Raw genomic sequence first — 18809 nt, 5'->3', positions numbered from 1 at the left:
AAGCCCCACCTTTTTTCCCACAAGGCTATGAGCCATTTTTGCTAGGTAAGCAACGCAGGCTAGAAGCTCCAAAAAAACTCCACTTGAAATGCTATTAAAGAATATAAACATGATATTCTTTTGTTTCACAGTTTAAAAAATTCCAAGTAAAAAATACCATATCTAATAATTGCAGATAATAATAATCTAAACTTTAAAATTCAGTGCTAATATAATCTTAAAAAAACACACATTTTGCTTATTTTATTTACTCCATACTTTATATGGAACAATTAAACCGTTTTTTAAACCAATTAAAATTAAACATTTTAAAAATTCTATTTATACTTAATAAATCCTAGAATAAAAAAATAAAGAATACTTTTAAAATTTATTAACTGAATTTCTTTTAGAAACATTTTCAATACTGAATTTTGTTTTCAATTCAAATTACAATATTAATTTCAGTATGCAGAACTTAAAATAATTAAAAACAAAACAAAATCAGTTTTTTCCCAATAAAACATTTCTATACAATAAATTTCAATTGTAAATTAACTGCTCTTATGTTTGCTTTTAATAGGACATTTGAACAAACATTTTTATTCCAATCCCTCAGAAATGTATAAATCATGAACCAGCAGAGATGTATTGATTTTTACACGTATATAAAAGATCTGTATCTTTAATATACATTTTAGAAAAATCAATATAAATTCTAATTTCTTACATAATTTGATTTTTCCAAATGTCCTGTGTCAATATATGTAAGTATTTTAAATTAGGATATATTTTATAATAATTTTGTATTATTATTTGCAAAACATTAAAGAACAAGCATACAGGAAATTCAAATTCAAATATAAAATTATCTTGAAATTTTTTATTTTATCATAATCTTCAAATATGATATTTCTGAAAAGAGAAATTTATCATTGTAGGAAGAAGTAGAGAAAAAGGAACAGAAAAAATTTCAAGTGTACATGTTTAACTATTATAAAATAAATAAATAAAAATATATTTGGCTATTTTTTAACACTAGCATTTAAAAAAATTACAATTTATTTAAGAAAAAACTGATAAGCCTAACATATTTCAATTTTAAAAACTGTTTCAAAGTTACATTAAAATGAACTTTCTTAAAAAATGTTGACAAGAAATGATAATCCTTACAATATTCAATTAAATGACTATTCTGTTTTTTTTTTTTTTTTAGTTTTCTATATCATGTCCTAATTAGTGTTATTGATTAATTACAAGCTAAATGTAAGTTAATTAACCAATTAATTGGTAAAACTGTAAATAGTAAATTTCTGTAAAATAAATCTTGCATACATGCTACTAACAAGGGTTTTCTCATGTCAGTCTTATATTTTAATAACATATCATTCACTAGAGGGGAAAAATATAAGACAGCCTATACTTTTTCTTTTATCTGTCAGATCAGCCATTTGCAATATTTTAAAATGTTCTAATGTAATTCATATAGAAATATGAATGCTGTTAACTGGACAAAAAAACTACCTTTCCAGAGTTACTGATGGCAAAATAATTATGTATTATACACTGTACATTTGCTAGACAGAAAGAGAGCATGTATTTTCACCATCCTGCCAAAAGCAACAAAGTGTGTATAGCCTCTGGATATTTATTTCTTTAGGCACTTTAAGATTATAACAGAATAATACAGAAAATGATCAGAGTGGAAGTTGATGAGAAAAAAAAAAGTAAACCTATAAACCTTATAAATGAAATTCCAGTGTAGTTTAAATGCAGATAAAATATAAGCATTTTAGATCTACATATCTTCATAAGGAGATATTCTTCAGGTTAATTTCTTCTTAGTGGAAGTTGATAATGCAATCATTTCTAAATTAAATAACACCAATTATGTTCTCTTATTTTTAACACATGTTAATATATGCATAGCAGAAGTTGGAATGTGTGACAGAAGAGAACATCACAAGTTTTTCTAATGTTATCAATATAAATTTTAATTTCCCAAAACAGTGTTGATTAGAAAATTATGATAGAAATGCCTTCATTTCATATGCTCATTGTAAACAATTAATTTATCTTAAACATTGCATTTTTCCTTTTATAATTACATTAAATCATAAAAAGTAAAAACCTCAAGCAGAATCAATACATGGCATGACAGGAATCAATCCAGTCTGGACACTATCAGGACATTCCAATTTCAACGCTGACTCAGCACTGATCTCAACATTCGTTAAAAGTCTTTCCTTTTTTCAATGTTGAAGTGGCACTGTTGTCAACACTGACTCAACACACTCAGCACTCAACAGATATGTTGACTGCTACTTTCCAATGAATTGTGAGTAATTGGTGAAACATTTGAATAAAATCCATCTTGCTAAGAATGGAATTATGGGAACTAAGTACTTTGTACTCTAGTTGGAACGTCGTTGATGACGTCAAATTGTTGACTTCAACACTCAACACTTGCGTTGAAAATTGGAATGTCCCAATTGCTTCTACTATGCCACCAGTACCATATTTCTAGATGAATTACATTAGAACATTTTAGAAACCTATTTCTTGCAAATAACAGACCTGACAGATAAAAGAAACAAATACTATTTTTTCCCTCTATCAAACAATATATATTTTATTAAGACTGACATGAGAAAACCTTCTCTTGTAAGAAATTTTTAGAAACCATAATCATTTATGTGATATATATATAACAATATTTGTTTATATATATAAACAAATTTCCAGATATCTTAAATATATAGAACTCTAATCAAATTTTCTATAAACACAAATATTTTCTAAAAGAAAATTTAGTTTTTCATAATCTTCAATTTATAATTAAATAATATAATAAAAATTATTAACCATTTGTAGATAAAAGGAAGTGTGCTGGATTTCTTCTCTTTAGCCATCTTATCTTATTAATCTTCTCTTCTATCTCCAAACTTTTCAGATAATCAAATTCTGGCTCATGACTTTGAAAGGTGCTGTACACATTATATTCACCTCTACGAGGAGCTGAATGCTTTGACTAAATAAAAGAAACAATTTAATAAATAATCATATAAAACAACATACATAGTACATATAGTATAATTTAAGCGCAACTTAAACATAACTTTTTCTGTGCTGTGATAAATTCACACAATACAAGAAAAATGATATACAATAAATGATCTTATGGTCATAAAAAATAGAAAACAAATAAAAACAGAATCCAAGTAATATAATTTCAAGCAGATAATTCACATTTTAACAGTGTTCAAAAGTCAATTTGAAAGCAGATACAGTCTAAGATATCTGTCAATTACAACTTTCAATTTTGAACTCAGCTTTTCTTTTGTCTAAAGTTAAAAAAACAGTCTTAGAAATGTTAAAATCCTTTGTGCACTACACACATTCAGCTTCCATCAAGATTTTCCCAAAGTACCAAAGGCACTGTACATATACATAATCCATGCCAGTAGTATAGTTTATTTTCTGTGCATCACTCCACACTATTATTATTTGACACTCTTGCTTGAACTTGCAGCTTGAATATAATGCAGTGTTCTCCCCAGAAAGTTTTTACTAGCTACATAGAATGAAATAGCAGCCAAGTGGACAAAAAAAATCATTGCTCGATGTTAGAAAATTTTCTGTTATTTGTAAACACAACCACTCTTTCTCTACAAACACACATATACAATGTGTTATCTTACAATCTACAGACAATTTTTCTATCATTTTCTAGTCCTGTATATTTTTTCCTTGATGTCTCTTGCCTCCATTTGTCTTTATCTTCCTCTCTCATTTTTTGTGGTTTTATTCCTTGACTATATCTTTAGCAACTTATATCCTCATGTTATCATATTAACTGTTTTCTTTTTATTTGATCAATAATTGATTCCTTAATATTCAGCACTTCTTTAACTTTTTAATTTTGTGCACAAATGATAATCTGTATAATCTTGTTGACAGTGCATTCATTTCAACTACAATTAGCTAGCTAGTTTTTATCTGTTTTTGATATTTCCTACAATTTGGCTCCATGTAATACAAACTATACTTCGCACCATGCTGTTATATATATTCCATTTTGCTTCAGATTTTAGCATTCCACCAGATTCTATTCTGCCTCTTTAACCACTTTTTCTTGTTTTGTCTATTTCTTAATGCTCAATTGTCTCCCCTACCTTGGCTTAATTTCATTCCTAAATATTTATAATGGCCACATACTGTAAACTCATACTTTTTATTTTTATACTACTGTATATTTGTATATTACTCTCATACATGGTTTGCTTCTTTATTATCATAAATAATCCATATAAACTGATATTGAAGTACATTTGAAAGATCAGACATTTGAGATCAGACAGAAGTTAACCACATAGGCAAAGTAATTAACAATTGTATTGTTAATTTGATGTCTTCATTACTATGGTTATTAGTTTCTTCTTAAAATAATTAAAGATGTTACAAAAAATCACACCTTTAAAATATCCAGCAATAAATTTAATATTTTAAAGGATACAAAATTCTGTTTTCTGAAAATGTAGAATGTCCAAAATAATATTTACTATTAATACTATTGAAATGATATTAGAATTGAAAGATGGATATAGCAAATTGCAAATAGTTCTTGACTTATGACATAATTTCATTGTAAGTCAAATATAAGCTTACAAATACACCACACTAACCTTATAATGCTTTGCAGTTATTTTGGAATGTAACACAAATGTTTTCAGTCCACCTTAGAATCTTCTTTAGGTGGAGTTCTAGAAAAAATTCTTTCTAGTGTGATTAGCATTCCATTTACTTTCCGATGTGTTCTAATTTCAAATGCTTTTATTTGCGAATTTACGTTTTAAAATTTTAATTTCTAATAATGTGTGCCTGCATCGGCTGTTATAATGCCGGGTTATAAATAGCCTTCCATACCTTCAAAGGTTGTTTTTTGTTCTTAAAATTGACCGAAAGACTCTGGCAGTCTGCTTTAAAAATCTATAATGGCTCCAAATTCCTAAGTTGGTTTATATGATGAGTTTGCCAGATCATGGTTGCTTGTTGTAGTTTGGGTGTAATGCTGTTTCAATGGCATATATAGCTAAGGCGATAGTGCTTTTCTTCTCAGTATCTGTTTTGTGTTCACAGAAGCGTTGTTTGAGTGATCTTGTAGATGCAAAGTCTCTATTGAATCTGTTATCTTTGAGCGAATTTTATACCCTCCTGGTGTATAAAATTTCATTCATCACACTAACCTTATAATGCAAAGCATTATACAATTAGTGCAATGTATTTCTAATTAACACTTTGTTTATTGGATGAGTTTTATATAAGCTTACTTATTGTAATCAGTTACTATGCATATGTACTGTACCATAATACAATGTAGAAATGATGTTTAGGTTTATTGAATTTCAAACCAATATTTAATATTTTAATTAATTAACTGATATTTTTATTAACAAAGATCCACAGAAATGCAGGTAGCCAAATCACTTTTAAAGAAACACGCTGAGGGATGATAAAATCTGCATGTAAAATTAATTTTTATTCTTAATTTCTATTTGTTTTATCTATTGTTAATTCCCTTAAATTACCTTATTATAAAATTAAAGTTAAAATGATTATCCAGATCCAACAGCTCTGTAGACCGTTCCATTTTTGTTTTCTGAAGTGATGTGAATACAAGTGTTAGTGAAACTTGATTATGCCAGTTACTGTTATATAGTATGTTTATTAATCATTACAGCATTAAATTTAACGTTTAATACTTGTACTGTGCTATTTTAAAAAGCAATCAATGCTTGGACTTGAAAATAAACTTTTTAATTGCACTACTTTTGGCCATTGTAAGTGTGTGTAGTCATATGTCATCTTAAACTTTTTATGAATGATGATTTCAAACCATGTCTTTTTGAAAGTTAAATATTGATGGAGATCAAAAAATTTTCTAATATAACAGTATATTCACATTTCCAACGGCAATCAACATTTCATTTTGTTGTCTGCAATATTGATCAGCGGGTGTTACAATTCTTGTTTCCTTCTGGCTATCGAATTCCCATTTCTGCTGACAGCAGCAGCAAGTCAAAATTTAATTTAATTTTCTTGATCTTTTTTTTCACTGCTACAGAGAAAATATGTCTGATTTTTGTTTCCACATTATTTTTCACAGATGAAACAAAATTTGGAATTATTTTGACATGCCAATTTGCCAGGTTAACTTGCCTGGTAGTCAAAAAATCAGCTGGATAGAGTGCATGGGAAGAACACTAATGAAATGTATATCATTTCAGAGAACTATTTATAAACTGACTGTTGATCTGTCCAATTAAAAATGAAAGTTTCATGTTCATTTCTGATGAGTGGTTAGTCACTCTCGTAGATAATTAAAATTCATGTGATGATTGTCGTCCTTCAGCAGGGATGGTGAACCTTTCTGAGTGTGCATGCCATATAGTAAGAACCTTTAAAAATATTTATGAGTGCCAAAGGTTTAGACTTCAAATAATGATATTTAAAAAATTAAATGAATGTACTTTAATTAAAGTAAAAGTGAAGAAGATTGAAAACAGGATGATCTGGTGAGAAACCAAAAGAATAATTGAAAAAGAAAATAAAACAAAATTGTATGATAAGTCATGTGTCAGATGATTTATTCCTACATGCCACTTTGGGCACACATGCCATAGGTTTACCATCCCTGTCCTACAGTAATAGACTCAATTGGTTTTTTTTCATTAATATAAAATGAATTTCGACAACTAAAATAATTATATACATTTAAAACTAGACCTAGCTTTAATTGAGCAATGTTTTGTCTTGTTTACACACAATAGCATTACTTCCTTCTATTTGCTAATGAATTTGAAACTAAAGATTATTCATTACTATTTTGCTTTATTTGCCATTAATAATATTTATATAAAAAATGTTAATATTGACTCTCTAGATTCAGCCATTTACATTTTAAACCCAACATACATCAAATAGAAAGGAAAAAAAAGGTTCCCAGTATTTTTTCATAAAATTTCTCATATACAATATGCATCTGAAACACTTGTAACACCTCTCTCACATCTGTTTCTTTCAGCTGTTTCTATTGAAAAATTCCAAGAAAAAATACTGGAAACTTGTTTTCTCTCTCACCCAATTAAAGTTGAAAATCTTCAAGTTTAAAATGTAAAGAGCAAACATATAAATGGGTGAATCTAGAGTTAGATATTCAAAAGATTTTATATAATTATTATTAATTAATAATTCTGTTTATTAGTACTTCTTGAAATATCTAATAGGCCTAGTTACATGAAATTTCTTTCCTGATCTCATTAAATATAATAAATCCATTATTTTAATTAAAAAGAAAACAAATTGCATTATGCCAAACAACTCCCGGATTCCATCGGGCTATTTATCTATATTTAAATTATAATCTTATTAAATTTAATAAGAGATGTGCCTAACATCTCTGTCTATGACAAATTATTTAGAAGAGTGAATAAATAACCTGATGAAATCTGGTAGTTGTTTGGCATAACACAAATTTATCAGGTTTGAGAGATGTTTGTTTATGTATACCAGGCTGAGGTTGTATGATGGTTGACTGACTGCCACGAATAGGAGTTTATAGGACGAGGGTGCTGATGACATTCTCAGTTAGCATTGCAAGTAACCAGGAATGGTTATATCATAGTTAAATAGAAGAGGTAATTGGACTGGAGATCCAGATAGCATAACTGGCAACACATCTGCATGATAAGCAGGAGTTGCGAGTTTGAGTCCCACTCCAGGCCAATTCTTTTTCCAGAATATTCTAAAAATTATTAAATTTAATAAGAAATGGCACCTCCCTGTAGGACAAATTATTTAGAAATTAATTACATTTAAACACAGATGAATACCCTGATGGATCCAGTAGTTGTTTGGCATAATACAAATTTATTGGGTTTGGGAGATGTTTGTTTAACAAACTGCAATTGCAATTTTTTAAAGATAAATTACAACTATCAAATTATATAACATATGCTTCTTCCAACTTTCCCAAAATTTTTAACATAGTCTGATATTTTTAACTATCTGTACCATCTTGAACACACATTAATTCATCTTGACAATCACAAAGAAAACATTCCATAAAAATTTATAATGATTTTTTTTGGTACAATGTGGTGCACTAGATATACTTGCAACTATATTTTGAACAGCAGGTACTGAAAAAGCTGACAAATTTCAATATCAACAATCAAAGCATTCATATTTCACCTATAGAGTAGGTGATGCAATGATGATATTTGGATATAGTGACAGCCTGGCCTCATTTTCGTTCAAAGTGAGTGTCGTCATTATCTTGATGTGAAAAAGGATAATAAGGAAACTCATCGTTTGTTGAGTAAGATATAGTTCAATACAGCAAATAAGAACTGAGTAAATAAGCTATTAAACCCATATCATTAGATATTATCAACATTAAAATATTTTCTATTTAATTTTTTCCAAATTTATTTTTGCACTTGTTAATGTTAACGAACTATATTACACTATATATTTTGTAAGATATTTTATTTCACATATTAACATTATTTCAAAAATAAAAAGTGAAGCAATATGGTAAAAAATATTTTGTTTTTCAGCAGCCATTTTGTATTTTGTAACACAAACAGCACAGAAAGTTCTGTCTCAATATTCCATTTTTCCATTTCATTTACTTTTTATAATTATATCTAGAATGAATTGTTAACAAAAGTGAAAAAAAAATAAAAAAAAAAAAATGTACAATGTATAATTTTAATGTATGAGATAGTATCCTCTAAACTGCATATCAGTAAATGTCCTGCTCTCAACAGCTACTCAAGAAGTAGGCAGTTTATACTAGTAAAAGTTTATATACAACTATGGATTGCCCACATAAAATTGTGGCACTTTCATCATAAATAATGTCTCCAGAAATAATAATGAATCTTAAAATTTCAAACATATACATATTATTTAGAATATTCTGTAATATAAATAAAATAATGAAAACAACAAATAAATATTTGTTAGAGCAGTAAAAGTCTAAATATAATTTAATATATTGTTTAGATATTTAATTATTATAATATATTAACATTTCTAAATTTACATTGGTCAAATTGGGACCAACTTCATTTTCTTAAATGAAACCTACATTTTTTAATGCATATTATGATTCTACATTAAAAACAAACTTATCTAGAACTTTCTTTTTTGAAAAAAGCACTTATCAAAAGTTAAGATCATTTGAAATTTTATGTAGCCATCACACCATACATGAATGAATCCATAGATATGCATCATGCATTTCATTGAAAAAGAAAGAAGACTCCTTTAAATCATTAGGAAACTATTATTATTTGGTGGAATCACAATCAACATCTTCTCTTTATTACAAGCTTGATAGCCTTAATACATTGTGGCACAAGTTTCGCAACAGTCATTATTTGCAGAAAAGAATGATTCCATCAAATAATACTTTCCTAATCATCTTTTAAAGCACTTTTCATCCTTTTCTTTAATGAATTTCACAGCTACCCACAGATTCACATGCACACAGAGTGGCTACTGAGTAAAACCTCAAATACTCAACTTCTGATAAGTGTAGCTTTTGAAAAAAAAAAAAAAAAATGTTTTAGATAAAAGTTTTTGTTTTTGATGTAGACTCATAATATGAAAAAAAGGAGTTCCATTTAAGAAAAATAAGTTGATCTCATGTTCACTAATAACAGCACTATGTAAGAGGAAACCAACAGTGCCAGTTTGTGGTCCACTTGACACAGTAGATTTTGTCTAAACATTTTTTCATAGGATGCAAATTTCTCAGAATATTCCATATATTTATTAAATGGGTCACCTTTTATTTTATATATATTAATAAAATAACAATTTTAAATTCCCTTTATCATCAATGTTTGCTGTATTCATCATGCTGTAACATCTAATATAAATGGAATGATTTTCATTCATTTTTTCCCCCTTCATTCATTGAATAATTTCAACATTTCTATTACTCAACTATTCCATTAACTTTATAATATATAAAGATATTTTCATAAAAATCTTTCATATGATGTAAAATTATTACTTAAAATATACAAATTTGTTTCTTCTACTTAATGTTTTGTCTTAGTAATGTCAATATCTTAAACTATTTGATATGGGTACATTATCTTAAATTGTTTGTAATAGACTTACAATTGGATCTCTTTGAAATATTACTACTCTTCCACCTTTGTCGCCTGTAGCTAAGAGGTCTCCATCATGATTAAATTCCACACAAGAAATAATATCAGCTGTAATAAAAAAGTTTTGGTATAAACTATATAATACTGTAAAATAAATTTTTTAAATTGTCTTTTATAGTAATTTGTAAATTTTTAACTTTAAAATCTTGCTCATCAAACATTCATGCAAATTTTCTTCATGAATTACAATAAAAACTTTATAAAATCTATTCGTTTATAATTAAAGTAGTGCCTACATTACCTTAGAGAAACATTTATATTCATAACCGAGATCAATTGTCAGAATTGGAATTTAATCAATATATCATTTGTGTAATTACAATAAAATGAATATTAACTAGTTAACTCCTAACTCTGATTATAAAATCTCACTTGAGTATAAACATTAATCTGATAACAAACTTTGTTTGTTAGATAAGTACAGAAATGCTTTTCATTCATTTTATAACATTGATAAAATAGAAGTAAAAAAAATTAATACTGCTGTTATCTAAAGAATGTGTGAAGAAAGGTGATTACAATAAATAACTATATTATATAATTAAAAACGTAAGTAAGTTCTCTCTGAGCAAATGGCATGGTAATAAATTTCAATTTCATTTACAATAAATTATTTAAAACAAATTCAATAGTAATTAATGTAAATCAAAAATACTATCCACTTAAATAGGATAATAAATTTCAAACTCCAGAATAATATTTCATTTAATCAAAGATTTAAATCTAGAGGATATTTTTATTAACAAACTTATCAATAAATTTAAATTTGATAGATTTATCTTATCTATTGTATAAGAAGCTCTCTCATTAAATGAACTAGACAAGACAACTCCTTTCTATGCAATAAAAAAATCTATTATTAATAGTAGTATAAAATAGTTGTAAAATTACCATACTTTTATAAAATACTGTAAATTTATGTCCCCATTCATAGATTCATAAAAAACTGAGTGAGATGCAAAATTGCATTTGTTATTCTAAGAATAATTTTTTCAGTTATTCCCATTCACTAATACCAAAATAAAATAATTGTTAAGTAAGTCATTTTAACACTGATAAATTATTATAAAAAACTTTTTAGTAACAAGAAAATTTATTATTGAGAAAATTATTTTATTTATAACAATTTTCTTGAATTATTTATATATTTATCTCTTTTCATATTTTATAAATTAATAATTTAATAACATTATGAAATATTAACTGATTTAACATTTCTTAGTTTTCTTCAACCCTCTTGACCCTTAATGTATCACTAATTTTCTGGTTGTTTGACCATGAAATTGCTGATGTTTATTTTTATTGATAAAAGTTTTATTTAAAACAACTTCTTACATAATACTGGAATGCATATACTTTACACTCAAGAACCTTAAAAGTCCAGTAATAACACTTTAATAGAAAACATTAGTTTTCTATTAAAGTGTTATTATGGACTATTCCACGTACGCCACAGACCCCAATATACAGGCTGGCCTCCATGAAGCCAAACTGGTCAGACTGTCACATCGAATTGAACATCTTCAAAACATTGAGGCATTAGAAATTTACAAAGCCAGCTTACATGGCAACTGTATTAACACAAGTGATGCCATTAATGTTTCCTACGCATGGAGGTACTGTTATGAAAAAACAGACATCAGCAGCAGTTAGCAACCTTTTTCTGTATCTTTACTTACATCACATTATTTACTGATTATGGCATTGATACAGTTCTATTGCCATGGTAACATGCATGGATAAAAGTTTTATACACATGCTTAGATTGTTCCATACATTCCACAGGTTTTAAAAATAATTTGTAAATATTGTTCTTTGCATTCCAAGTTCGAATCTTACTGGTTTACAAACCTGAGGAAGATCAGAGTATGGTCAAAAATGTTAGTTTTCTATTTAAGTGTTATTACTGGACTTTTAAGGTTCTCAAGTGTAAAGTAAAAGTTTTATTATTATAGATATAATATATCTTCTAAAAGAAAAAATCTTTATAATAATATTTGTTATCAGATTATATTTATTTGATAAATTACTTAAATGTTAATTCAGAAACACGTTATAGCAAAGTTTATAATATGCACTACAGAATTCAATTATCATACAATGATTCACAACAATGCAATCACTGCCAATTTAATATAAGAAAATTTTGAGTTCAAAAATAAATTTTAACAAACTAAAAGAAAAAAAATAAATAAATAAATCAAACTAAACAATAAAACAAAATCCAGCAACAAGTTGCATAACTTTCTCAACAAGAATTAAAATTATCTGACACCATCTGTTATGAAATTTTATTTAAAAATTTATAATAAATAACCACTCACCACACCACAGTAACTTAAAAAATTTATATTAATATTTATTATAAATTGGCAAAAAGCCTTATTTTGAGCATAGAGATGAGTTTATAAAAAATTGTAAATACTAGTAACAATGAAAATCTTCATTAAGTCCAATCCCATTTGAGATATGACATATGACCCCCTCTATCTCCCCATCAACTTGATCTTTAACCACAAAAGTTTAATAGCATCAAACTCCTAATACATAAACTCCATGGAAAGTTTCAGAAATTTTTGACAAAAGACACAGTTATTAAGCTTCTCAATGTTTCACAGTCCCAAGTCCAAAGATGTAAAAATCTTGAAGATGACATTTTTTGACTAATCACCATATTTTCCCTCTGTTATATATAACATCCAGGAAAGTAAAAATGAATCATTTTAAATACATTTATAAATTTATTTTAATTAAAAAACATTGCTTATTTTCTTTGAAAGCAGAAAAGCAGGGATATGTATATTTGCAATTAATACTTATTTAGTGATTAAAAACATTGAAATAACAACACTACTGTAATGTTGCCAATTTGAACAGAAAAAAATTGACAAAATGGCTAGTGACACTCATTTCAGTCACACATTCCTATTACTTTTTAATGCCAGATAGATTTGGGATTTTCTGCAAATACTTTTGGATAATGATTGTAATGAAAAGCATAAAATTAATGCAAAAGTTCATTAGAAAATGGCATTTGGTACTATTGGAACTTCACGCAGAAAAGGGGTAACAAGTTAAAATATATTGGATAATTCTATTATTAAAACATTTAACAATTATGTAATAAAAATTTAGACAATTTTGGTGTTATAACATTGTTTTATTTCATCATAATGTAGTTTTCTTTTTAATAGATTTATAACTTATTATTAAGTTAGTTTTAATTATTTTTTAAGATGGGAAAAACCATTTTCATATGAATCACTTTTTCTATTATATATTTTCTCCAATTAGTGTAGATTCAATTAATGCTGTAATTTTCTGGATTACATTTAACTGCACTGAGATATTCATGTATAATTATAATGTACAAAGTAGTCTAAAAGTCTTATTGCCCTCATTTTTATTTATAGTAGTATATTTATATTTCATCGTTCATTTCTGATGGCTGATCAGCTCCTATAGTGTGGAAGAACAACAAATATATTACAAATGTCAAATGGACTCATCAACATCCAAAAACTGGGAAGAGTATAAAGCATGTACAGGAGGGTCTAATGATGTGTTCACTTGTTTATAATCGATCAGCGCCGCCGTAACTTATCCGTTACAATTCCCAGACACGCACCTGTTATCAAAGAGTTGACCGTTACGATTTGACCGTTACGAGATTGACGGTTGCGATTTGCGCTGATCGATTATAAACAAGTGACAAAAACTGGGAAGAGTATAAAGCATGTACAATGGGACTTCACGGCAACATTTAACAGAGAAGCTCAATCTAAATTTTAATTCGTATACAGAAGTGATATGTCCAATCAGTTCCATAAACTTTCATCAATATCAATGATTAATAATATTGTTTCTTTGAATTTGGCTGAAGTATTCATACAGGTCCCCTGCAGTGCCACACTAGCCTTTAATGAGAGAGAAATATCCATAATAATGTATATCATTGCAAATGAAATTCATGCCATTTCACAGACACAATTTGGTGTAATTTGCTTATCTGTCACATTTTATTTGTTTTCATATTTCATCATCAAGTTGCCAGAATTGGTAATTTTACATCAAATAAACAATTTCCAGATCATTTGACTACAGAAATTTACCTTTGATGATCTGGTTCTTTTTAGGCAAGCAATACAAGAACAGATTTATATTTGTGCACGAGGTTAGGATCATAGAATAGTGAACTAAAATGATGAGGAAGAATTGTCCAAAGTATGGAAAATGGTAATAAAAAAAAGAATTCTAAAACTGTTAAATGTTTAGTAGACTTTTAGAAAGGGTCAATCTACTTTGCATTTTCAATTCCTAATAAAAACAGTGAGATAATTGGCTTTGTAGGAATGGAAAACACAAAGTAGATTGAACCTATCTGAAACTGAAAATTGAAATTAAAAATGAATGTTGAAAAAATAAAAACAAATTAAATATTGCTAGGATTTAGAAATGTTTAAAAATCTATTATTGCACTAAAATGTTTGGAATCACTGATGATAAGGTAAATTCACAAAATGTTTCAAATGAAAAGAAAAAGGGCTCCTTGATTTGAAGTTTGATGTGTTTCACTATACAGAAAATGAAATTTGTTTATTCGAAATTATAAGACTCCAATACAACAAGTTGCATAAAGTTTTATTCAGATTAATTTTTGGTATTTAGAGATATAATATCAACAATTTTGCTATATATTAATTACCTGGTTAATACTAGCATAAAAGTCAATTAATCAAAATTTTAAGTGATAAATAAATATATGATCTTTCCTTACTTACAGTAATCAAATACAGGTTGATCAATACTAATCTGGCATCATCAGGACCTGTGGTGTGCCAGATTAGTGACTTTTGCCAGATCATAGAAAAGAGAAAAACAAATTATAATGGTTCTCTCTTGTTGCAAATGATACCTATAATGCTTATACAACAAGTAGCACAACCAGCACTGCCAGATTATAAAAAAGCTATTTATCATATCCCTAAAAATGATCATATTTAATCATACATGTTATCATAATAGTTTAACTTTTAGTTGAATGTGTATTCGAATTTTTAATGGCATTTGAAGATTTTAATGAAAGAAATAATAATCTCAAATGTTTTAATTAATAAAAATCTTCGAATGTAATTTTGTCTTCAGCAAACTCTCAATTCTGCAATTCAGACAGGTGAAAAATGGTTCATTAAAAATTATTAGACTAATGGGTTATGCATATGACAGTTCAGGATAGTGTAAATTTGCACACTAATAAGATAAAAACAAGTGATGCCACTTACTAAAAATAAACTAAAATATAAAAGTTGTATAATAATTTCGGCCAAAAATTACAGGAATCGTGGTATGCATACTTAACCAGAGGGGGCGTGGGGAGGGGAGAAGCATGAAAATGGATAGGGGAGAAGGTGAATGCTATTCCCATGGAGTTGCTCATCCAGATTCAATCCCAGGTCTCAAGAGTGTCTGGCTGAGGCCTTAACCACCTTGGCAATATGACCATCAAGGCCTTTCTCTTCAAATTTTTGAAAGAAAACAGTAGTAAGTATATCTACACATGGTTATAAAAAATTAACTCCTAACAATCTGCCAAACTATTGTGCTACTATTTGGACAATCATTTGCAGTTAATTAAATTGGATTATGAGTTGTTATATACAATTATTAAAAAAAAAAATAATCTCTTAAGCTTTTAATGAGTGACAGAGAGATGAGCAGAGGAATTCCACTTTGCTCTGCTTACCTCAAAAAGAAAAGCCACAAACTGCAATATACAGGCACTAGTGAGAGAAAGAATAACAACATTACATGTTTACCATCAAAACAGGCAAAGTTTGATTAATTTTGAGGAAAAGAATCTGAACTATGTTATTAATGTAAAAAATTGTGATTTTCTACTTTAACTCTGAAAATGGTTGAGAAGAGAAAAAATTAATGTCTTAATCTCAAAATTTTGTAAAATTACAAAAGGTTTTTTAATGCAATTTAAGAATTAGTTTATAATACTAATTCTTACTTCCCTAGAAATAACATTAATTCAACCAATGCTTTACAACTATATATATAATTTATTATATATATAGTTATTATATATAATTTAGAAGATTGGACTAACTCAATCTGATGATGAGAAATGTTTCAAAAACACTGTCTTCAGTAAATTTATTTCTATTTGTTACTCCATTAAAGCAGTTTAGTATGTTATTACATTTTGAAATTTTATATATTGAAATCAGTAATATAATCTATTACTAATTCAAATAACAAATATCTTTCAATTTTTCTTTAAGCTTAAAATTTGTTCTTCTTCCAAATGTTACCTGTTGAACAATTTCTCATTCATCTCAAAAAATTCTTTGTTGTTATACAGAACTTTTTGAAATACCTAAAATTGTTAAACAAATTGTGTTTGGAAACGTAGCATATTTTAAGCTTTACAACAAAAACCATAATGGATAAAAGTGTTTAATATATTTGTCACCCTTTCCTGCATTATAATATACGAGGCCTGTAAATAAAGTAACGAGACTGGTTTCATAGCAAATGATCTGGCAACACTGTGGGGTTCTTGCCAGTGCTGTAAGGACAATGTACCATATAACCTCAGTTCAAGTGAAAACCTTGTCACATTAACTAGTGGCTGTGAATGCACACTTTGCAAAGTGATATTTTGTTGTGCATCCTGAAAATGAGCAAACATAGTTATGAACACCATTGTATGATCGAGTTTTATTTCAAACTCAGAGACAATGCCAATGAAATGCTTGCCAAAGTGAGGAGTGGCACACATCAACATCCCCATGGCTGAAAAAAGCAAAAATGAGCAAGTTGAAGATCAAACTCATGCTCATGTGCTTTTTTGACAGCAATGGAATTGTCCATAAAGAATTGCCTCAAGGACAAACTGTCAATCAGCATTTTTACCGTAAGGTTCTTGAAAGGCTGTAAAAACATGTTGCTCATGTGAGGCCAAACATCAGACACCTGAGTGGCGCATCAAAACAATGCACCTTGTCACACAGCGCTTTTGATTACGGAGTTTTTGACACAGAAAAATATTCCTGTTGTCCCTCAGCTCCCATATTTGCCTGACACAAGCCCATGTAACTACTTTCTCTTTCCCAGACTGAAATGACACTTCAAAGGGCATAATTTTGGCACAATGAAAACATAAAACAGGCTGTAACCAACCAGTTGAAGGCCATTCCACTTTCTGCGTTCCAGCACTGCTATGAAAAGTGGAAGCAACGTCTCAAGTGCTGTGTCGCTTCCCAAGGGGACTATTTTGAAGGTAACAGAGTTGATTTGTAGATTAATTATAATTATGAATACAGATATTTACAGAAAAAGTCTCATTACTTTAGTGACAGACCATATATATATATATATAGCAGCAGCCTTAACCATTGAGAGGCTCCGGATGGCAGATCTTTGCGAAGCCCTTGTCCTTTGTGCAAAGTATGTGAATTGAAAGTAGGTATTTCGAATGATTGACAAGAAATGCAAAAGTTATAAATAAATAAATTTAGAGTTTTAAAATATTATATTAGAAGATTTATAAAAGCTAACATAAAGACGACAAATTATTAATGATGATAAACTAAAGTACATAAATGCCTTAAAAGAATACGCAGGGATTTAAAAATGATGTTTGCAGCTTTTCCTAAGACCAAAATCTTTAATTAAAGCACAATAATCTAACGAATGAGCTATGTCATTTTCAATTGAAAGAATAGCAAGGGCTGAAAGCCAATCTTGTGTCATCGAATTCCTCAAATATGTTTTAATAATTTTTAACCTCAAAAAACTCCTTTCTGCAGATGAAACCAAATATGCTCTCATGATGTTTAAGTGCCCCAAATCTAGGTTGGCAGCTTGCGCACACGTTGTCGATAATGTCATAAAAACAGTTTATTTTGAAAACCTCTTTTGCAAGCAATTCAAGAGCTTCATCTTCCCTGTCATAATCAAAATTCGTTCTTTTACGTCTACTTGTCACAACTTTGAACTTTCTGTCAATATCATTTTCCTCAGCTATTTCTCTTGCTATTACCAAGGATGATTGGAAACCATTTTCCTGATAATTATCAAGCTAATATGTAAATGCGTCTAGGTGTTGTATAGCCGCATATGGTGTATATCTAGGTGCATTTTTTTCACTCTGCCACATTTTACTTATAACATTTATCTTTATAAGAATGTCACACCATACAACGAGAGTAACTACAAATTTATAGATAGTTATTTCCTTTTCTATAGAATGGCATTCACTAACCAACTGACAATCTGTTGCATTTTCTGCTAAATCCTTCAAAGCATCATATATATCGCTTAGTTGGTATTTAACGGCTTTCACCAATTCTACCCTGCATTCCCATCTAGTTTTGGAAAGTTGTTTTAGCAATAAGGATTTTACATGTGCTTTTAAAATAGCCCATCTCTGACTCAAGCCAGCAAACAGAGTGTACAGCCTTTGTAGCAAACCTAAAAAATATTTTGCTTGAACACAAGATGATGCTGCATCTCCTAGAATGAGACTCCAGCTGTGACTCCCACAAGGTAAAAAATAAGCAAGTGGAT

At 28.4% G+C, this 18809-nt stretch overlaps 1 protein-coding gene across 3 annotated transcripts in view; it reads right to left on the bottom strand.

Moving 5' to 3' along the window:
- LOC136986091 (protein phosphatase PP2A 55 kDa regulatory subunit-like) overlaps positions 1-18809 on the bottom strand; it is a 127574-nt gene that overhangs the window by 44646 nt on the left and 64119 nt on the right. For all 3 annotated transcript variants that reach the window (XM_067283554.1, XM_067283555.1, XM_067283556.1), the window contains exons 3-4: positions 10180-10277; positions 2845-3010 (exon numbers count right to left, since the gene is read on the bottom strand). In XM_067283554.1, coding sequence (XP_067139655.1) covers positions 2845-3010; positions 10180-10277 — 264 coding nt within the window. The remainder of the gene's footprint in view (positions 1-2844; positions 3011-10179; positions 10278-18809) is intronic.

Source organism: Centruroides vittatus, unplaced genomic scaffold (genome assembly GCF_030686945.1).
Source record: "Centruroides vittatus isolate TY-2023 unplaced genomic scaffold, ASM3068694v2 contig_990, whole genome shotgun sequence".
Taxonomy (NCBI): domain Eukaryota; kingdom Metazoa; phylum Arthropoda; class Arachnida; order Scorpiones; family Buthidae; genus Centruroides; species Centruroides vittatus.
The sequence above is the reverse complement of the archived record's forward strand: the minus strand, read 5'-3'. Positions and strand labels throughout refer to the sequence as shown.